This window comes from Anopheles cruzii, chromosome 3 (genome assembly GCF_943734635.1).
Source record: "Anopheles cruzii chromosome 3, idAnoCruzAS_RS32_06, whole genome shotgun sequence".
Lineage (NCBI taxonomy): Eukaryota > Metazoa > Arthropoda > Insecta > Diptera > Culicidae > Anopheles > Anopheles cruzii.
The window spans coordinates 15,752,941-15,774,647 of record NC_069145.1 but is presented as its reverse complement, the minus strand read 5'-3'; the positions used below and the strand labels follow the sequence as shown (position 1 = coordinate 15,774,647).

The 21,707-nt window shown below is 49.6% G+C and overlaps 3 protein-coding genes across 4 annotated transcripts; 2 read left to right on the top strand and 1 right to left on the bottom strand.

Annotated features, from left to right (window-relative positions):
• The first annotated feature begins 10,702 nt into the window (after positions 1-10,702).
• LOC128272631 (uncharacterized) lies at positions 10,703-18,042 on the top strand. The gene is made up of 4 exons (XM_053010468.1): positions 10,703-11,052; positions 11,146-11,325; positions 16,414-16,529; positions 16,608-18,042. Exons 1-4 carry the CDS (start codon positions 10,716-10,718, stop codon positions 16,674-16,676), a joined length of 702 nt encoding a protein of 233 aa, XP_052866428.1. The 5' UTR covers positions 10,703-10,715; the 3' UTR covers positions 16,677-18,042.
• Positions 18,043-18,125: 83 nt separating this feature from the next.
• On the bottom strand, positions 18,126-21,576 carry LOC128275183 (26S proteasome regulatory subunit 6B). 2 transcript variants are annotated; one of them, XM_053013597.1, is made up of 6 exons: positions 21,500-21,576; positions 19,734-19,922; positions 19,578-19,661; positions 18,954-19,504; positions 18,394-18,879; positions 18,126-18,316 (listed from the first exon to the last, which is right to left on the bottom strand). In XM_053013597.1, exons 2-6 carry the CDS (start codon positions 19,764-19,766, stop codon positions 18,232-18,234), a joined length of 1,239 nt encoding a protein of 412 aa, XP_052869557.1. In that variant the 5' UTR covers positions 19,767-19,922; positions 21,500-21,576; the 3' UTR covers positions 18,126-18,231. The 2 variants fall into 2 exon arrangements, with proteins under 2 accessions (XP_052869557.1, XP_052869558.1); XM_053013598.1 differs by lacking the exon at positions 21,500-21,576 and adding an exon at positions 21,337-21,448.
• On the top strand, positions 20,164-21,375 carry LOC128275184 (surfeit locus protein 6 homolog). Its single transcript, XM_053013599.1, has 4 exons — positions 20,164-20,352; positions 20,439-20,843; positions 20,904-21,058; positions 21,126-21,375. Exons 1-4 carry the CDS (start codon positions 20,250-20,252, stop codon positions 21,345-21,347), a joined length of 885 nt encoding a protein of 294 aa, XP_052869559.1. The 5' UTR covers positions 20,164-20,249; the 3' UTR covers positions 21,348-21,375.
• Positions 21,577-21,707: the final 131 nt, after the last annotated feature.

The window sequence follows — 21,707 nt, the reverse complement described above, 5'->3', positions numbered from 1 at the left end:
TCGTAAAAGGTGAAAACAAAGTAACGCGGGCGCATAAGTAGGCGCATAAAAGTCGAACAGTGGGGTCGTAAATTACTTCAACCAGCGCGACCGGCGACTGATCCAGCGGCGGACCGAGATGTAAATTGGTTTCGGTTTCAAGGCGGACGAACGGATGATTAACCTTTTCGGCGGCTGTAAAATTAGAAGAGTTAATAGAGACGAAGAGGCAGTGATTATTAGGCGCGGTTGAAACGAGCCGAACGCAGCGGGTAAGCGATTCTATTGACCTACTAATCCCTGCTGGTCCAATGGGGTGACGAAGACTTGAAAGTAAAAATCTGGTTCTGATGACATATCAATTAGTTGAAATGGGAGAACTTGTGATATAAACAGTTTAAGTAGCAGATTGGCAGATCGTGCAGGGCAGTGCTTCAAAATGCGCCATCAACGACCAAAGAGAGCCCACACTGTGCATGTATGAGCTCCTGTTGCTTCTACCGACGAGACATTTAATTAAACTATTGTTGGCTCAACACTACGGACCACATTGTAGAACCCTCCAACGAACTCCAACCATCTGTTGTCATGTGTAACCCAGCTCACAGTAAACGGAACAACACGCCATCGACCCATCCCAAAAAAACCTACTGATGACAGGTGATCGTAAAGCATCCTGCAGTGTTTAAGATCTGCGATTTGTCCTAAGCCTATTTTCGGCTCAAAACATTTTGCTTCAAACCAAACTCCTTATCCGACTACACCAAGCCAAGCCTGATATACCTCGTTTCGCTCGGGATGAAATGGCATAAACCGTTGGCAGAGGCCCCATCCGCATCCGAAATGCAAATCCAGACCCAAGGTCTCCCAGAAAGTGAGAAATGTTTTGAGCAGGGTCATGTTTGTGCCAGCTCGACCGACGCCACGCTCTTGAGGTGGGTCTCGAGATTTGGATCTCCACTCCTCGGGCTTTCCTTCGGACTTTGAAGTGAGGACTTTGCCATTGTTTCTTGATTTGCCTACCAGATCACTGTGGGATGTGAGGGTGGCCCAAAAGGGAGATTCCTAGTTCCACCGAGAGGCTACTGTAGCTGCTGTCACTGGCGGTGACTTCGGGCACGCTCCGGCTGACAACTGGAGCGTGCAGCCGCACAGCTGGAGAAGCTGCTGAAGAGCTGACATTGGGATGCAAAAGCAATGCGAGTCACACACACACACAAAGGTCACGCCGCGGGACTTTGGGTTGGGAAAGGGACCGAACAAACGCCGAAAACAAAAACTTTTCTTCCGAAATACCAGTGAGCCGGGTTTTTTTTTTCTGTGCCCCGATTGTTCCGCGTCCATTTTTTGTGCCCAACCGGGCTTGCGCTTTTACTGTGTTTTCGTGATTTGTTTGGCTAGGGCCTAACAAAATTTGCCCAGTTTTCTTTGTTCCGGTGGTCTTTTGGTTTAGGGTGTGTGTGCGTTAACACGTTGTTTATTGGCTCGCGAGCTTTGGCACACTTGCCACAGCAATCATGCGATTCTTCGTTCAAATTGAAGCATGGCGTACATCTCGTAACCGTTACGCTCAGCACGTGCCAAGCAGACGGGAAGACCTCGTTTTCGGTCCCCGGTGGGCCTCCAGAGTGACACATGAACATGAATTAAATAAACGGACCGCCATTTGCAGCCTTTTGAATCAACCACAACGCGCCGCTGACTACTTTTAGGTTAGGGCAAACAGTAATCGGCAGCAATTTATCGATCATCGTCCAACCCGACCGGAATCGGGAGCATCGCTCTTGATTGGCCACAAATTGGTCGCCCTGTCGCACCATCGGCGCCATCTGCTTCCGGGCCGGTGTTCCGGTGTTTGTACTAAATTAAAGTTGATTACTAAATGATTGGAAATCGGACGCTTTTGATCGAGGTGCCGTTCCACCGTTTTGCTGGTTCCCGCAAAACCGGCAACTTATAACTTTGTAACTTTATAATCCCGGATTTGGCCCGCAGCCAACATACGTTCGGAGTGTGTTTGGGGCGAAGCAGCCCTAAACAGTTGCATAATTCAACCGTTCGCTTGAATCGATAATCCGTCATGAGGGTTCTGGCCGCCCGTCCGTAAACCACAACTCCATGAGAAACCCCACCGATGGGGGCCGGTTTGTTTCCGGAATCCGTCCGGCGGTGGTAATGAATATTCATCGCCCCTTCAAGGGCTGGTGGTTGGTGCTGCTGCTAATGGGAGAGCCCTTAAGCAAGTTTTGGCCGGTGCCAGCGTCCCGTTCCGGTTGAACTGTTCCCTAACGGCCCCACCCCAACAGCGTAGTTTTGGGGCAATTTTTTTTTTGTGTGTGTCTGTGGCAACTTTTGCCCAGCTCCCAACTGTTACGGGAATCGTCCTGGCAGATGCTTCGCCAGGATTTGTTTCCACTTGCCACTTTCAGTTCCAGGTTCCAGGTGCCGGTTTTTGTCCGCCATTCAGTGGTGAACGTTTTCAAATGAGTTACAACATTCTGCAATAAGTTCTTCAATAACCTAAACTTTAGACGAACGATGGAGCAGCTTCCGGCAATTTCGGCTCGAAATGCTGCCAGTTCCGCTGCTGTCACGAGCAAGATAATTGATCCCGACCGGCCTTGTCGTCGCGTCGTTTCCTTGGAGTCTTCCCAGGAAGTTGAACTGCGGAATCCCGGTTCCCGAAAACCGATTCGACCGCCTGACAGGCAGCATTCGCCAACAAACATTTGTTAGTGCATTGTCTATTGTTCTGACAGATATCGCATCGAGCGACTGGGCAACTCGAACTTCCCGTGCCACGTTGGCAACGTGCCCCGGTCGCCGAAGGAGAATGTTGCCCAAAATCGGACAAAAGGAAGCAAAATAGCAGCATTCAATGGAAGCCCTAGCGGACCGGGGTACGAAGCTTCGGCGACGCTTGTTCATCTAGCTAACAAGGACGAACCGGCACCGGCGACAGAGAACGGGTTCAAGTCCCAGAATCAAGGGGCCAGCTCTAGCCCGCTGGCTGTTCGACCCTACACAGAAACCCAACCCTGCACAGACATGAAAATGGGTCCCGCTGGTCTTTACGACCCAGCAGAAGTGGAACCACCAGCCAGCCACAGTCTATTGTTGATCGTTCGGCTCGGCAGCCGGTTTTATTGTATGTCCGGACAGGTGCCGCACCAGTCCTGGAGGTCTGGATTGTTGTGTGACCTACATTTTTGGATTTGGTGTACGGGATGGGAGCAAGAATATCAAGAAACTGGTGTGCTGCTGCCGTAGACAGGTTGTCGGGCTTCGGCTCCGGAACGCTCCCGAACCTTTACAGTTTCAACCCACATTTGAGAGGGGCCGGAATTGCTGGAGAAGAAGGTTGCGTTACAACACACGTGTTGAAGAATGGCGGTCGCACGAGTGGTCGCCAAGAGAATTGGGGGCGTTTGAGCGCCTTAAAGTTGCAGAAAGTTACCAGAAGCTGACAATTCCCCGACAAAAGTTTGCATATTTTATCGACGACAGCGCTCCGCCAAAGGTATACAGGACTCGAGGCCCGCCCCGAAGTCCGGAGATAATTGGAAAAGTTATGCAAAATTCCTAATTAATTGGTCCCGGTGCGATTGTTCCGAATTCGGAACGGAACCCGGAACGTTCCGATGTTTGACGTATGAGAGAAGCTGCCGTTTGGTTTGCCAAGACGGTGATGCCTTGTCCCGAAGAGCGAACGGCACCCTAACGACGTCGTCGATCACGATGGCAACGCGAACATCAAAGTTGGCTTCGTGGCAGAACGGAAGAAGGATGACGGACGGCGGATTTCCATACGTTCTCTTATGTTGCTGCTGCTGCTGCTGAAAGGCAAATAGACGCGAACACATATTTCATCGCCGAAAACGCGCGAACACCGACAACCGAGGTTCATCATCTCGCTGGAGCTCCCAACGGGGGCCAAGAAATATCGAAATCCGCCGCCGAAACGTAAATTGCAATAATTTTTGATGATGTGATGATGACGCAGACGACGGAGTCGAAGAGTCTGATGGCACCTGACGGTTATATGAGGTTTTTCGTGCGTCGCCACGTTACCCTGCGTCGACAGATGGAAGATGAAAATGTGTGTGTGTTGGAAAAATTCGGCGGGCATTCGGTTTCGATTGAGGTTTTTGAGTTTTTACTGCAAATCTTCAAGCGCGGCGCTGGCGCTTCCTTTTTGGGTGAAGAACACTAATTTAAAGTGGCACTTTCGCTGCTGTGGAAATTATTTTTTTTTTTAAGTCCGTGCCCCACACGATCATTATCGGATGGAAAAACACTCACCGAAGTAATGCTATGCCTATTGGTTAGTTTCAGACTTCAGTTTTAATTAGCTGAAGAAGTTTGAAAGAACCAATCAAATGAGAAACTATAGTTCAGAATAAACCGACTTCCGGTTCGAGCATCAGGCAGTTCCGCGTACTTACCTGTTTTCTGTTAGATAACTTTTAACATGTTTCAAATCAAATTCAAATAGTGTTAATCAAACAATTAAGTACTCTTGAGTTTCGTTCCCAATGTTACCCCGGAAAAGGTTTCCCAAAAATGTCCAAGATAGTCGTTTGAAACTACCAAAAACTACAAACTAACTCACTTGCGAACTACGGATCACAAAGAGCACCGTGTTGTTCAGTAATTGCTCGAACAAACTAGCGGAGCAACTTCGTCCGCTTCGTTTCACCCATCACCTATTTTAACATTATTTTTCCGATGCAGGCCTGAATAGTTCCACAACTTTCGCGATCACTTTCCGTCGCTGTTGGCCCGCCAGGATCCCGTCCACCGGAGCGTAAAGCATCAAGAAGTTGCCTCGTCGTAGTAGATTGATTTTCATGACGATGGAAAGCAAAGGAGTGCAAACGACACCGGCAACAAAAAAAAACGGAATATTGTTTCACCAGAAACAGAAGACCCCGGCCTCAGGGGCCCGGTGTTGTGTTGCAGGAAACCGAGAAGGACGATGCGACGCGTACAGTAATAACGTAGCCGGGTGCGCTGCAAAAGTGCCAAGAGCAAGCCTTTAACAAGCAGCTTTTACGGGGAGAGAGAGAAAGAAACGCACAGTCATTTTTCCAGACGGAAAACTTTAACAATTGTGCGCGCCTCGGCCTCGGCTGTGCGGGATTTCTTTCATCGGTTCGGTAGTAAAATTCCGCCGAGCAGCGCAGCGGGTAAGTGAAAACCATAAACTCATTTTTCACTGGCCGCTGCACCCATTAAGACCCTTTACTTTTCCTAGCCGCTCCGCGTTACGTGTAGCACCCTCTGATAGCAGTACCCGGGAAAGGTCGGTGTGTGAAATAGACGAGATCGAATAAGTTACCGTGTGTTTGGCCTTTTAAGGCTCGCATTGTCCCGAAACGGGGTCCGTACCACTCGAGAGCAGCACATCAAAGCGCGAGCTAACTCAGAGGCGAAGAAGAAACTGAATAATATTCAAAACTTTCTTTGCAAATGATTCGAAACTTCAAAATGCTGCCCTCTGTGAGCCGCGAGAGTCTTGCGAAGTCTAGGTCGGGTAAACAGGCGCCTAAAAGGTTCCCTAAATCGAATTCCTCCGCAGGTGGAGCCGAAAGCGCCATTGGGGACTTTGCCAGTCGTTTCGCCAAATTGCTCCAATACGTTCCAACCGGTTCCGAAAATATCCCGATTTCCGGTTCACCGGTCTGGGGAGTATCGGTTCCCGTTCTTCGCTCCATTTGCTCCCCTCTCCATTCGGAGCGGTATCCTTCCCGGGTGATTCCGCTATGGATCTGGCGACTTCTTCTAGGGGAAATAAAATCAGCCCGACGAGAAAACGAAATCAAACCCGGTAAAAAACTTTCAAAGTGTCATTTAATGGTAGCTAGGATGGATTGACGGGAATGTCCGCGGGTGGTGGGCCCACGGAGGGGCTGGCTTTTACGAGCACACATAGCCTTCAGCTGGGGCACTCTCTGTAGCCCGGGATAACTGCTTGGCTCGTTTACGGAAATCGTTCGGATGCTGGACCTCTTATGAGAAGCATCAGCTGCCGCGGCCATTTTAGTACATAACGCATTTATGTTTTCCGATAGATCGGTTAGCATAAATAGTGTTTTCAATTTTCTGCGTTCAAGCGTTCCCTGTTCCGGAAATGTATTAGACCATTAGGCGTCCTTACGGACGAACCGTTGAAGTACACTCATTGAAGTTGTGAATAAAGAAATCTGCTCTATCGCGGAGCACCGTTGATGGAATGGGACTGTTTTGGCATCAAACAAAAGGTTTTCTATTAACCTTTCAGGAAGCAATAAAAACTAAATCGTGCCTACTAAAGTTTGTTCGAATCTCGAACTTTTCCTCGAATACCTTCTATCGAGATTTCAATACTTCGTAGACCTGGAGATCCGCCATTCCATTGGGTCAGTGAGTCAATTTTTCAGCATTCCTGCTATACTCACCGTTCAATAGTTTTCCAGTTTCCATTTCCAATCCAGTCTATATTTGCTCAATACTTTAGGATTGGGGAGAGAAGGGTTGATTTGATGTCTTCTTCGACGAGATGGACCCCATTCCAACGCTACCACAAATCGCAGCGAATTGTCCTAACTGGATGAACTGCGGGAACTTTACAAATTAGGCGACAAGCCAAAGGTGTTCAGGTCCAACCATCCAATCGTTGATAGACCTCAACTACGATCTGTGTCAAACATTAGTACGGTAGCTTTACATTTTCCCAATCAAATGTTTATTTATCAGATATCAATTTTCACCCCGTCAAAGTAGCCCTGATCTCAGAGACATCTGCCGGTAGAATCTTTAATATTTAAAAAACATAATAATAAATTTAAAAAATAGTTGGTCATCAAGTGCAGCCGAAATCGGCACCACACTGTGCGCGGTACCGTCTCACAAAAAGTGCTAATGGTCGCTAGTGGCTTCCCCCTACCGTTTCTATCCGCACGATCTTCTGACACTGCCAGGCGCTCAGGCAGATTATCCTCGTCGTTTGGAGGCATTCTCTCCACAAAAACACACACACTCGAGCACGCTAGTTGGGAGTGGAGTGCCCCCACCCTGCCGATGTCACTCGAGTGTCCATTTCATGCTCGATTGACAACATATTCACACATCCTCGCATCCTTCGCTGCCATAGTCGGTGTGCTTCGAAATTTGGTCCTCGTCCGTCGGGGACACTTCACTGTTCTGGACAACGGTCCAGTTCCTGCCTGGCCAGCCAGCCGGCCACTTTGTCGCCAAAGTTCTGTTCACTTTTCCCCCGGACCGGTGGACGTTTTTGCTGCCGCTCCGTTTTGGGGAAAGCAAAAGGTCGCTGGGTCGCGTGTGGTGTGGAAAATCTGTCATTCGCCGTGGGGCCAAGGGCCAAGAGATTGGACGCGGGGCGCCCAACACACATTAGGTCGGCCACGGGTAAACAAAAACGGCAAGTGAGCATGCCAAACAGCGCGTGTATGTGTGTGTGCCTACAGGACAATGGATGATAAATAGGAAGCGATAAAACGTGGCGGTTGGTATCATCAGTGTGGCAGACTTTCGTTCGCACTTCAACAGTTGTTCGATGGAGCGCGCCCGTCGGTTCGGCCGTGCGCTATTCACACGGAAAAAAGGACCTGACTCTGTAGAGAGTAGCCGGTTCGAGGTTCGCCAGACGAAGGCACACGACTACAGCCGAATCATGTCTGCTGCCGAGCACCGAATTTTCCAACGTCGGCCGTCGGCCTTTCTCATTCCAACGTCCTCATTCCAACGTCGGCTATCTCATTCGCTGGTTTCTCTCGCTTTCTTGTCTCAACTTCCGCAGCCTGTCGCCTAACGAGGCTGTTGAATTGGGCATCCTTTTTCTTATTTTGGATTCCATCTTGAGGGTGCCTGTTTTCCTTATGATTCTCGCTGAAAAGTATGCTTTGAGGTAACGGCTTGACGCCTGCCTAGGTTCTTCTTCTCATTCGGCCAGTGTCGTCTATGTTGAAACGTGTTGAATCGCCCTGAACCTTAGTAGGCATGCATTCCATTCATTCTGTTTTATTCGCCACACGACGGGGCCTTTATTTTTAGAGCCACCCGAGGGAGCTGAGTAGCTCCATTAAGCGCACGGCTGGCGGAGTCGCTCTTCGTTTCTCGCCATCATTATCATTATCCCAGCAGGATGCTTATGGAAAATTGCGCCCGCATCGCGTCTCAGTCTAGCGCGCCCGCAGCGAGTCTGGTCTGCCACTTGACACTGACGCGTTCCTTCGTTGCCTTCGAGATAAGTTCCAGCTCGGCGGGAAATGGATAGAAGAAAATGCAAAAAGAAAAGCAGGCAGTACAAACCAACCACCAATCACCGGCCGGCTGATTAGTGAGGGGCTGCTGTGAAAAAAGAGAAAAACAAAAGCGCTGGGATGCGAGCAAAAAACAAACAGTGTGTGCGCAAAACGAAGTCAAAAAGGTCTTCCCACACAGTCGGACGATGGCGGAAACGTGTGTGCCGGCGGTCGCTGGTACAAAGAATCATATTTACACCTACAGTCTGTTTCACACGCACAGCGGTCTCTGCTGACGCGAGGAAACCACGCAGCGTAAGCAGCGCAGCCACGGGAAATTGTGTTCTAGCCAATTTCTCCCATTTCCAACCGATGTTTGCCGTAATACTGATGATTCTCTCCCGCTGGCTCGCTGTACCTCAGAGTCCCAGAGTGCTGCTGGCAGGGGCTACCAGCGGAAATGGCGCAAGGCACCGGAAGATGGATTACACCACTGCGCCGCGACCACCACAGTGAGAGACAAACAATGGATTACGCTATCCCTGGCTGCTGCGATTTGGCAAGCTGTTTTGGTTTCAGTTTCGTTCTTCACTTTCCGCATCGAAAAAACTGCTGATTTCAAATAGATTATGGTAGTTTTGTGTCCTTGAAAAAGTTTTGTTTTAACAGTCGACCTTTAAAAACTAACAAGAGACTATGCCACAAGGATGTTTTGTAAGTCGGAACACATACTTTTAGGCGCAGCTACAAATCCAGTATTTCGACAGAAATCGAGCAGTTATGTGATCCCCGTGTAGTATACTTACAGGAGTAACTTAACTGCTCAATGTGGAGGCGAAAACGTGTGGCGCACTGTGTGGTGTCCACCGAAGGGACCCTTGCAACGGTCTGGTTTCTCTGTGTGTGTGTGCCGTTTGAGAGTTGAGATTATCAGCAACGCTGCCGACGACGACGTCGACGAGGCCCGAGAAGGTTGGCGGACACGGCGCTGGGAGGCGGAAAAATTGTTTCCCGCTTTGCAACAAACATTCGGAATGTAGCAACTCACTGCGGACGCCCGCTCTCTTTCTCTCTGTGGGGACTCTCTTTCTCTCTCACTCACTTCCTGTGTAGGGTCAACGTGGGTTTTTTGGTGGCCACTATACTAACTACGCGTTGAACGGACGGCACGTTAGTAGGCGACGGCGGCACCACTAGGGCTCTAGTAGTTGTTGGACTGCTGCCAGTGCCGGAGCTCGTTCTCCGTCCGCCGCCTCTCTCTCTCTCTATCTCTGTCTCTCTCTCGTTCTGTCTTCCTCTTCGCTCTCTGTCACTCCACGCTTCGTTCGATGTTGGGGTTTAGTTGGTGGTGGCGCGCGTCCTCTGTGTATTACAATCGATTTTGTGAACAACCCAACAGTGTCTCGTCCGTGCACCAAAAGCTTGGCATGACCGGCATCATTCCCTCCGTGTTATGGTTTTTTGCGTGTGTCGTTTTTTTTTTAAATAACCCCAACTCGCTGTAGTTACACGTTCGGGTTGAGTACTCGGCGCACACGGGCTAGTAGGTTACAGTGGCGTTCGGTTCGGCTTTCGCGCTCCTTCTCTCGCTCTCTCGTGTCAAACTCGGTCGGTTGGCTACATTTGGCTCACTTTTGAGTGGCCCTCGTCTCGCATGTGTCCCCGTGGGTGTGTGTGTGTGTATGTGTGCGATAGAGAGACAGCCGAAGAACCGCGGCTTCAACCCACCTGATGGCAGCAGTCAGACGGCAGTCACTCGGTCGGTTGCGGCACACGGGCTGCGACTTTGCGTGATATAACTTTTCCGGCGTCGGCCCGCGAATCCGTGGACACATGTGTGACCAACTTTGTCCTGCTAAAAGCTAACAGGCTTGTTGTTTAGTGTCTGCCCCTCACGTGTGCTTGTGTGTGCGTGCGTGTTTACTTGTTATTCCGTGGACGTCCGGTTCGGGTCCGATGGAGGTGCCTGGTAGCTCGTAACCGATTTTGGGTGGTCGGTGTGCCGTTGAACGTCCACTTCCCGCACTGCACGCTTCAGGACCCTTATTTGTTTGCCATAAAAGTGTTCGTTAGTGCGGGGTCAGGGCTGCACAAAATAATCAAATCATTTGCGCCAAAGCACGTGCGCTTCCGGTTGAAGTGTTTAAGTGGTTTACCGCTTCCCTGTTGATGGTGCTGTATCGGTGAAGATATAAAAACGGCACAAACCGGACGTTCCGTGAACAGTATCCGCTTGCCAGGATAGCGGCTAGCGCCCTTCGGGCGTCCTAACCCCGTTTCTGGAGGACCAATTTGGGCGTTGGATTTGGAAACTTGCTGGGTATGCAAAGCACCCTGGCAATATCTGGTACTTCAGCGTCCCGTAGAAAGAAGCGGCACTTGCGGCGCTCGCCTTCATGCTAATCCACTCAGCCAAGCGCAGACCCGATCGATGAGCTGATTTGGCGGTCTGAGGGCAGTAAATTGCAGAAATTGCTCTCGGAGCCGAGAATGTTACTCCAACTGGAAGGATCCACCAGCGAGCGGGTCACGATGGTCGAGCGTTTGCAGAGCACTGGGGCCCATCGGGGAGCTGCCGCCGCAGGGAGCAGCGTGCCCTACGAAGGCACGTCCGAGCCGAAGCCAATTTCGTCGAAATTGGGCACCCGGAATGAAGAGATCAGCCCGACGACGGCCGGTCGACCAGTCAACGCTAGCATCGGCACGACCCGTGTGCACGTTACTCTGTCACTGCCGCACGCTGGTGGTGCCACTTCACCAACACTCAGCACCACCGCCAGCAGTGAGCCGCCGGCACGAAAAGTAGACATATTGATCTACCCAACAGGTGAGTTGGTTCCGGATTAGTGCCAGGCCAAAACACCGCTACCGTGCTTATCCGCTTGATATCCTTGATTCCATGGCCTTCCACGGCGGACAGTTTCACCGGAAACGATCGTCGTCCCGATCCTGTCCTGCATCGTGGGCTTCCCCATCTTCGCGCTGCTGGTCATCTGCTGCCTGCGGCGCCGTGCGAAGATAGCGCGCGAACGTGACCGACGGCGAAACTTCGACCTGAAGGCGAACACCATCACGCTGGTGCGCTTCAACTCGCACCACCGTAAGTACCTGTGGCGTGCGCCCCCCGTGGTGGTGGTAAATTACGATGTCCTTGTCCTTGTTCTATTTTCTGCTACCCTCCCTCCGTCGACCGGTAACACTGACAAGTTGAAGGGAGTTGGCATCTCACGTGGGAAGGGCCGTAGAAATTGTTTGGCGCATAGTTTCTGCGTCGGATCCATCCATCCCATCCGTCGGATACCGGAGGCCCATTCCGGAGGCAACACAATTCATAGCTACGCTTCGCTTCGAGCAAATTCTTGAGACCGAATTTATAGACGCCATCGTCCAAGGCTAGCCGGAAGGCCGGAAGCTGCCAAAAGCGCGTTGCCAGTACGTTACGCAAGAACTTCCTGCTTTCAGTTTGGCGCGGGGGCTGATAAGTTTCACACCATCACAGCCTTCGCCTATGAGGACCATAGAAAGACAGAAAGACAGCGAGAGAGATGCGACCGTGTGGCGGATGTGTGGCTTGTGGTGGTTCAACTCCGGCGTTCAACCGGCGTGGCGTCGCCATCGGAAACACACTTTCTAGGCGGCCAAAACTTTCGGCCACACTTTCGGGCGTCGAATGAAAATAATTAATTAAATTTGGCCACGACAAACTCGCTGCCGGAGTGCTCGGCGAACTTTGCGCCATGATTGAATCAATAATTTCCGGAGTTTTCAGCCGGGTCAAGACGTCGGGTCGCCGCAAGACGACGTGCTAGTTGCTCCCGAAGAAGGCGTCGAGTTAGATGGCCCATTGTCACCAGTGTCGTCACCACTGCCCTTCGACAGATTAGGTGTGGCCTCCGACGCTTGAAATTGACGAAGGACACCCGACCTCCGTAAAATGGTGCAGTATGCTGCCGAAGCGCCTGTATGGTGCGCACCACCAGCGACACCTTTTGGCCCCGTTGGCGGGCGAAAAGGGTTAGTTTGAATATTGGCCCATGAATCACACTTAATGGTAGATAACTCAGCCGGGCCGGGGATTGTGTATTGTGTATTGAGATTTATTATCATGAGCCAACAACGGAGGAAGACCTTCTCGCACTGGTCGGATTAAACCGGGAGCCTCCCGGGGCCATGTTTCTCGATGTGGGGGTTGTCTGCTGTCGGTGCTAACGAACACCACCCGAGTCATAAATTGCACAGGAGAAGCGGTCCACGACAAATGATGATGCCCGAGTAGTGGCCGGGCTCCGTCAGAGCCGGCACCTAATGAAGCCATTTGCGAAATGAGTGGTGGGCAAAACAAAGCAGTCGGCCGAGCGTCGGCCTATAAATAGGATCCGGCAGGACGACAGGACACCGCGGGGGCCGTCCGTTCAGGTCCGTGATTGAAACGTGGCCGTGGCCCCGCAACGGGCCACTTTTCCCGAGTTCCTCGGTTGCCGAAGCTTTCCAATTATAAACCACTTTGGCACCGGTGCCCGGCCGAGAAAGCTTCAGCAATCCGGCGGCCTGCAAGATGGTCCAGCGATGGTTGGTGTTTAGAAAAAGCAAGGACACTCTCGCATTCTCCGTGTGGCGCTGGACCACACACTGCGAAAACAGACGAGTAAAACAAAAGTCCACCGGCTGGCAGAGGTCACCGGGCCGGGACCGACATAACACCGAATGTGCATTAGCGGATTAGAGTAATTCGATTTGGCGCTCAACACGCTCAACTCGTTCAAAGGACCGACCGGAGTCCGGGGCGAGTAAATAATCGTATCACCAAAAGTTCGGCCACCGGCTTCTTCGGTATCGGTCGGCTCGGTCGTGGGCCGCTTTGAAGGATGCCAGAATCGTTTTCTCATTACCTCGGAAGGCAGGCAGGCAGGAGAAAAAGGTTGATCCTGGCCAGTGGCGATCACACTTACGCTCCACTTGTGCTAACTGCCAGCCGGTCCAAATGAATTGATACTCGTTTCGGCGAGTTTGCTTTCGACATTGCGCCCATTGCGGGTTGATTTATTGGAATTGGATGGTGTTTGTTTATTTATGGGCGCTATGGCGAGTAACGCGAATCTGTGGCCTGTCCCCCTGGGGCGTCACTTTAAAGATAGCGATTTAAGCGATTGAAACTTTGTCAATTCGTTAACAGTCCCACAGCGCGCGCGTGTGTCCAAATCTCGCAGGGGTCGGGTCAAATCAAGCAGACCGGGTTCGGGTTCTCGAGTCAATTGGAAAGATTGCAGAGACGAGTCGTGATCAGAATAGTTCCAAGAAAGCTTCTAAACAGTTTCGAAAATCGCCTCAATCGCAATTGCCTCAAAAAGGGGTAGACGTAGAGAAATTTTGTTGAATAATAGTAATTTGTTATATTTTAGATGGTTTAATTGACAGAAATTGTGTTCCCAGTTTAATTGACAAAAATTCCCAGAGTTAATAAACTTAGACATCAAAAACTGACTTCAGGGTATTCTCAAAACATGATTTTATATTTTTCAGAATCCTTAGCCACAGATTGACAAATGATTGAACATAAGCTCGACGGTTGGTCCTCGACCTTCATCGTCCAGCCTCTGTGAAGATCGCCAGATAAAGAAGTAGCAAAAACCGCAAATTTAATCCATTACACAACAAATGTAATGATGGTACTTTTGTTAAGATAGCCACCGTCAAGATAGCTGAAATGAACCACAGTTCAGTCTACGATTTAAAAAAGGTGGGACAAAAGTTGCAATCACACTTAGAGAGGCATAGAAATCGGTAGTTACAAACCGATATTTTATTCCTCTTGACCGTGAGTCACACCTGTGATTTGTCTGATAAAGGCCAAAGCTTTCATGTTGATCTTTTGATTCTGTCGCTTTTATGTGCGCAATCAATGCGCCAGGCCCCTCCGAAAGCTTTACACCAACCTCCACCATCAGTATCGTTGTTGTTGCGGGCTTCGACAGGGAAAAGCGTTGCTCCCAGGGCCAGCCCCCACCCGGATAATGAATGTGTAAATAAATAAATAAATGAGTGTATAAATAAATAATTGATTCACGCTTCATTATGGCTGGCGCCGTTTGATGTGGCGCGAGTGGCCCCGCATAATAATAATGACAGCAATGATGATGAAGGAAAAACGCAGTCACGCAGTCACGATAGGCCGCGGAGGGCACGGGACACGCCAGGTCTGACAGCCTGCGGTACCGAAATGGCAATTACCGAGGCCACCGAGCACACTGCTGGCAGGCAGCAACAGCTGCAGCCGCTTAAGGAAGGGGCCGCTGGCTCTCGCGGGGTCGCGGAGAGCGCATCAAGACACCATCCGATCGGTCATGCTTTCTTCTGGGAACTGTGTGATTCGCGTTTGTGTTATTTACTCTCCTGGGCCTTTCTTCCACGAGAGCGCTATCAATAGTTCTGTGCCGCGTTAGTTGAGCAAATAAATAAATGGACAAATTAAAGATGGCTCCGCGCCGGCCAGCGGAAAGCGTGCGAAACCCGCTACGCGCGGTTCCAGGCGCCCAAATGAGGTCGTGATTTGCGCCACATTTAGCGTCCTTTACGTGGTCAGAGGATTAACCGCGCGTCGACCACAGAAGCCGTACCGGAGTGGGTGTTATCGTTGTCTGGATGTAAATAGTAATTTCGTTTGGTCTTTGGCCCTGCCCAGACTATTCGGGTGCTCTCCCCGAACGACCGCGAGAGAATCGCAATGAGGCACGTTCGGAAAGATTAACAGTTTTCAACAAATCCCCGTCGTGGGAGGCGCACCAAAATGTGGTCATTATTCATAGAGACTCTCCGTCGAAAAGTGGTGTCCGTGCGCCGAGCGAAGCATTTCGGAAATGAGATGGAAATAATCCCTAACCAAGCAAGTGATACAATTTCCTCGGCAGCGATTTGATTTCGGTTATTCTGCCCTTGCGGTGCGACGATTTCTGCTTATCATAATCATTTATGCAAAAATGTACTCTGTACTGAGTCTGCCGGTACGAGCACCGAGTATGGAAGGAGTATGGTACTTCGCGCATCCGGTTTGTTAATGTGACCGTTTTGCAAAATAAGCAGGGTTGGAATAAACAGATTTCTGAGGGAACGGCTCTGGAAACGAATGAAAAATGCAAGCAGCGGTTTTTTTTGCAGGATGCGAGAATATTTTATTACGCGCTTCCTTTCCTCTCTTTTAACGTAGAATTATGTTTCTGTATTTACATTTTAGATTGAATTACGGGACGAGAAAGCCACCAAAAGTAACAGGGAACTGCTTGCTCCAAATGTAACGTAGATTGCCTACCTTATGGTGCTAAGTTCGGTGAGCACCTGGGCCGGCACATTCTTCCGTTACCGTTTTCCGTCATTCCGATCAAAACCATTTATTCTAAAGCTTAGATAATACTGCGGTTTATGTGGTTTCACCGATGTCACGAACACCGGCCCACCAGTATTGATTTTGTATTTTATTTTCATTGATTTGTGGGCGGCCTTTTTTCGCGTGGCTGGAGTGCAAAAGTGCGCCATAAACAATGAAATCGATAATTCGCTAAAAATAAAAATCTGCGGTTCGCTCGAGTTCAATGATGGGTTTGCTCGGCGCTGGAGCTGTAGAGGTTCATAAAATGAAATAGGAAACCTACCGATTATCTGGTTCGAGCAGAGGACAACCACATTTCCCGTATCCTAACCGTCATTTTACTTTTCTATCTGCCGCATCAGCATTATGTGGCAGTTCGGTTACGGAATGTTGATTGGAGTCCGTTGGCCGGATGTTGACTGGCGCGCTCTTCACCCGTGCCACATGGCCACGGTGCCAAAGCAATGCAAACAACGCAACGTAAGGCCCGTGTTTGGGTCTGTTTGTGCCGAAGCCGTCTTGTTTACTCCGTACAGGAGGATTATTAGGATTCGAAGAACAAGATCGTCATCCGTGTACGGTACGTGTTTTGACTCTACAAATTGGCGTGAGTGAAACTCTACCCTCGAAGCCACGTATGTCGTTATTTTATGCTAAGCGTAATTTTATCAGGTTTCTTTTGCCTCCACAAACCAACTCTAGCAACAAAAGGTTGAACATGCGAACTAATCGAATTACAAGTAAATGGACTGGAAACCTCTGCTGGAAATCTCTAGCCATGTCGTCCATTGATCGTCCTTTTGATTGATTGATTGAATTTTCCCACAGTTAACAGCCAGCGGTCGATATTGCTGCAGTCCAGAGACAGTCTTAGCCGAGGGTATCCTTCCCTCGACCTCGACACAGTATACGAGGAAAGAAGTGACACGCACGGTAGCACTCAGGTAAGCTGCGTCTTCTTGGCAGCCCAGGTCTGGATTCTTGTTTGACGAAGTTTTCAATTTTCTCCTACTTCCCTTCAGTTCGACTCGCCTGCTGCCCAGATGCTGCTGACCGATTCGGCCCCGGAATCGGACACCGACCATTGCTAGCAGGACGAAAGTCCGATCCGGTTCCGTGGGGCGGAACTGGTCGGAGTGCTCGAACCGGCGGACCACGTCCGTAGGCCTGCTTCGATTAGAAGCTCTACGAGCATCAGTGGAGCGATCAGCGGTTTGCCGCCACCACTCGGTAGCTATGGTAACGATCGCGACGACACGGTGCTGGATCTGGTGCGTGGCAAACGGAAACGATTCCGCAACACCAAACACAAACGGTTGGCCGTCTCACACAGCGAAACGAATCTCACTGGGCTAGGGCGACCTGGTGGTCAAACCGGTGAGACGAACGGGAGTGCCGACACCGCCAGCAGCACCGAGGGACCGAAACGGACCTCCCGAACCGGCAGTTCGTTTAAGACGGGCGCGAAGCGTAAAAATCTGCAACGACAGCAGGAAGTGTGCGATGGTATCCGGGCACCGCTCTGGGCGACGCTGACCCACGCGCAGACAATAAGCGATTATGAAATTTAAACTCCTTCCGCCGAGCGGCTGTACCGGAAACGCCAACAAGAAATATTACACACCAACAGCGGAACAGGGCGACAGTGTCCTGATTTACGGTTTCGATTTCGACTGATACACGCTTAGGGTTTTGCTCCAACCGTGCCACGGAGGATGCGCGTAGTGCTTTTGTACTCAACATACACCATGCGGGCGAACGAAAAGAATGTTAGTTATTTAAAAACAAAACATGCTTTAGCTAAAGGTGTGCCAATTCTGATCAGTGTTGTAGCTAAAACGTGAACAGATGTGTAACGAATGTTTTCCAAATCGCAATAATAACGTGGAACGGGTCGCGAACGGTAAGTTTTAGACGACGCTATACGGGCATATTTTAAACGGAAACATCAACGAGAGGCTAACATGGTGACGATGAGAACAAATAACCCTGTTAACGTACTGTACAATTATACATTTATATGAATTAATTATATACATATATATATTTATCGTGTTTACTTTGATCTTATCTAAACACTGTTGCTGTAAACAAAATAACGGTTTTCATGTACGATTTGGCCAAGGCTTGTTGTTGATGAGTAAAACGTTACGAAATGATAACAATACTATTGCTAAAGTAGATATTTAAACCACAAAGCTAATAAATAATTGAGATTTTTTGCATTCATAAATAAACGATCGTTGCAGCTAAAATATGAAATAAACTTAAAAAGGCGAGTAGTATAAACCAATAAAAAGGACTTAACCGGTGTTAGTTAGGACTCCACGTGGCGCAGCACACATGTCGGGTCCGATTGGGTTTCAGAGTGGCATACACGCGTACCGTGTTTTGCCGTAACAAGCAACTATACCACCTGCCGGAAGGAAACTAGTTTTACGGTGTGTCGATGTTCAACAAGAAGAAATTATATATACACTCTTGAATGTCCGTGTACGATTAATCTGATTGTTTCATTTTTGAATCCGAAACAGTTTTAATGTAAATCAAATCATCTTTATTCAAACGGTGCGGTCATACACCGCAAAAGAAAATGTATCAGTCCCACAGCTTGTGTAGAGAAAGCTTCAGACACTCTGTTGCGGTTTACTTGTAGAACTCGTGCTCGGTTTCATCCTTCTTGATGTTGTTCTTGTATCCTTTCTCGAAGTCCTTTGCTAACACGATATACCTTTGGTGAGACAGAAAAAAAAACAAATTAAGCATATTGATCGCCGAACCCCGCCCCAAACTCCTTTCGATACGCACCTATTCTCCCGAACCGCGTGCATTCCTGCTTCTTGACAGATAGCGTTGACATCAGCACCCGAAATTTTATCCGGACGCGCCACGAAATCCTCTAGATCTACGTCCTCCGAGAGGTTCATCTTGGCGGTGATGGTGGAGAAGATCAGTCGCTTCTGGCGACGATCGGGCAGTGGGAACTCGATCTTACGATCCAATCGTCCGGGACGCAGCAGCGCCGGATCGAGCGTGTCGGCACGGTTGGTGGCCATGATCACCTTCACGTTCGTAGTCTGATCGAAACCGTCCATCTGGTTCAGCAGCTCGAGCAAGATACGCTGCACCTCCCGATCGGCGCCGGTCTGAGCATCGAACCGTTTCGTGGCGATCGCATCGATCTCATCGATAAAGATGATAGCGGGTGAGTTTTCTTTCGCCAGACGAAACACGTCACGCACCATTCGTGGACCTTCGCCTAGGTACTTCTGCACGAACTCGGAGCCAACGACACTGTAACCGAATCAAGTGGAACGAATTAGCATGAATTTCAAACTTCTTCTGAACCAAAACCGTATTGAACCTACCGAATGAAAGCTGCCGTCGTGTGGTGAGCCACAGCTTTCGCAAGCATCGTTTTGCCACACCCTGGCGGTCCGTACATGAGCACACCGCGCGGTGGATCGATACCGATCTGCTTGTAGAGCTCGAAGTGTGTCAGCGGCAACTCAACGGCTTCTCTAATTTCTTGCTTCTGCATATCCATGCCACCGATGTCAGAGTACTGCACGTCCGGTTTCTCGTCCGGCTGCAGCATCGAGATTGAACTGTCCGCTTCCGGTGGCAAGACGTCCACCAGCGCGTTGCTGTGTTTGTGCAGAGCGACACTGGCCGATGGTTTCAGCAGCTCTCGGTCGATCGTGGAAAGAATGCGCACGTAGTAATTGGACCCCGTCGTCGAACCCACGATTCCCGTATTTTGATCGACGGCCTCCAGGAACTGGCCAATCACGAGTGGTACGGACTGGATGCGCTTCACTTCCTCCTGCGCGTGCAGATACTCTTTCTTCAGGTTACGCTGCTCATCCTTGATGTACTCTTCCTGCACCTCAAGGAACTCGAGCATTTTTTGCAGTTTCTGTGGGGCGTCAACAAAGAAAAGACCCGGCCAATAAAATCTCGAAGCAGGTCCGCCATGAGTACGAAATTACCTTGTATTTGATGTAGAGGTCCTCTTCCTGCTGCTCCTCCAGTGGGTTTGCTGCGTCCTTCATTGTTCTCGTGTCGGACTCGTCCTGTGTCGGTAGCAAAAAGGATATCGATTAGCCATCGGAAGAGAAAATCCTTAGTGGCGCTCGGCCGCTCACCTTATCGGGAATAACCAGCTCAGTGTCGATCATTTTTGCTACTTTTGCGTGGAGATTAAAAATGAAGACAACAGCAAACGATTGCAATGACTCGGGCGATTTTTGACAAACTCAGCAAGCGCAAGCAACGGTTTTGACAGCAGTGCAGGAGTATGACAGCACAAGGTTAATATACAAACAAAGCCGGAGCTACAAATATACAAAAAGAAATAAGTAAAGTATTACGAACCATTTGGAAAAATAGGAACATGAACAATTTATAGTATAGCTAGGATTAGGTAAACAGTGTTATAGCACTTTTACGCTTGATATTTCACACCACAGTTTTTTTGTTTCGCGACTACTGTTATGTCGACTTTGTCGACATATAACCGGCATAGCTGTCAAACCAAAGCAAAACATTGACCATGCCGATGCCGCCGTCGTAAACTCGTGTTGAATTGAATCTGTTTTCGCGATTCGTGAACCCGTTTTTATCGTTTTGTTTGTGTCGAGCTTTGTGAACCCATCAGCAAGATGGGGAAAAAAGTTTCCGGCGAGATGCTGGAGCGTTTACAGGCGATAAACGATGAGCTAGAATTCTATATGGCCCTGTTTCGACTGCCGGAATCTAACCCAGGTAGGCAACCATTGATAGTGCGGCACGTGCTTGTGCGTTCCGAATTTTAACGAGCTTTATCCGTTCTCGGTGTGGCATTCTATCAGATGCCGAAGACTGCTCGGAATACCTGCTGGACGACAATGCGGACGAGCCCGTCAGGCCCCCCACCTACGGATCCAACAAACCGGCCGACACCGCCGAAGAGCTGGAAGCCCGTGTAGAAGTGATGAAGAACAAAATTATGTCCAAACACTTGGCTCGCCAAAACAAACACCCGACAGACTCGAGCAAATCGGAACGGAAGAAACTAAAGAAGGAACAGATGATGAAGAAAAAGATGATGAGGATTAGTTTGATATCGGCAAAGCAGGAGCAGAAACGGAATAAACTGATCGACCACAAACCGTTGGTGGTGAAGGCGGAGAAGAAATCGGCACCGACCTTCAATGCGGAGGGTAAAATCGTCTTCTCCAAGTTCCAGCTGGATGAACACGATAAACCGAAAAAAGGTACGGACAGTGAACGTTTTCGGTGATAGGTTCGAAATTGAAAACTCTCTTTTCGCGTAGGTGTGGAAACTGACAAGAAGAAGCTGTTGAAAAAGGTTATCGACAACAAGAAGCATCTGAACGAGCTGAAGGAATCGGGCGATTTAGAAAAATACGCCGAACTGAAGAAGAAACAAGCGTGGGACAGCGCCATGGCGAAAACCGTCGGCCAGAAGGTAGGTTTGAAATAGCCTACGCTGTTCAGGGTTTCGGGTAACACTTTCGCGCTTCATTATTTTCTAGGTACGAGACAATGCAGAGCTGCTGGTGAAGAAAATAAAGGAACGCAAGAAGCAGGTCAAGAAATCGAAGGAACAGTGGAAAGAGCGCAAGGCCAAGGTCGAACAGCAGAAGGACAATCGGCAGAAGAAGCGGAGCGATAACATCAAGGAGCGCGCGAAGCAGAAGAAGAACAATAAGCTAAAAAAGATGGCCAAAAAGGGTCGCATCATACCAGGGTTCTAGAAATACACGTCTCGTCACACTGTATGGTCACGCGAACAGGAACGATTTTTTGCGCCTTTCTTTAAACACAGAACAACCTGCTCTCCGTATGAACCGTAGGTTGAATGAACTTTGAGCATATTTGCTTAAGCGTAGTATGTTTCATGTCCTACCCTTCCAACGCACGTCGCGCACTGCTTTCTACGTCATCCGGTTGAGACGCTTCACATGGCCATCACGGGAACGAACAGGCCGTATCGTTAACTATCTAGAGCGACACGTCCTACGCTGCTGGCGGTGACATTCCACGATGGCCGCCGTCTTCCAGAGACCGGGCGGCATCTTGTTTGCTTTATATTTAGATAACAGTCTGGTCTGTTT

Excerpts from the sequence above, each read along its gene's own strand:
- LOC128272631 (XM_053010468.1), top strand. The coding sequence starts at position 10,716 with ATGTTACTCCAACTGGAAGGATCCACCAGCGAGCGGGTCACGATGGTC. Across the intron at positions 11,053-11,145 it reads CATATTGATCTACCCAACAG|TTTCACCGGAAACGATCGTC; the intron begins GTGAGTTGGTTC and ends CACGGCGGACAG. Across the intron at positions 16,530-16,607 it reads ACACGCACGGTAGCACTCAG|TTCGACTCGCCTGCTGCCCA; the intron begins GTAAGCTGCGTC and ends ACTTCCCTTCAG.
- LOC128275183 (XM_053013597.1), bottom strand. The coding sequence starts at position 19,766 with ATGATCGACACTGAGCTGGTTATTCCCGATAAG. Across the intron at positions 19,662-19,733 it reads AGCTGGTTATTCCCGATAAG|GACGAGTCCGACACGAGAAC; the intron begins GTGAGCGGCCGA and ends CTACCGACACAG. Across the intron at positions 19,505-19,577 it reads ACCTCTACATCAAATACAAG|AAACTGCAAAAAATGCTCGA; the intron begins GTAATTTCGTAC and ends GACGCCCCACAG.
- LOC128275184 (XM_053013599.1), top strand. The coding sequence starts at position 20,250 with ATGGGGAAAAAAGTTTCCGGCGAGATGCTGGAGCGTTTACAGGCGATA. Across the intron at positions 20,353-20,438 it reads ACTGCCGGAATCTAACCCAG|ATGCCGAAGACTGCTCGGAA; the intron begins GTAGGCAACCAT and ends GCATTCTATCAG. Across the intron at positions 20,844-20,903 it reads ACACGATAAACCGAAAAAAG|GTGTGGAAACTGACAAGAAG; the intron begins GTACGGACAGTG and ends CTTTTCGCGTAG.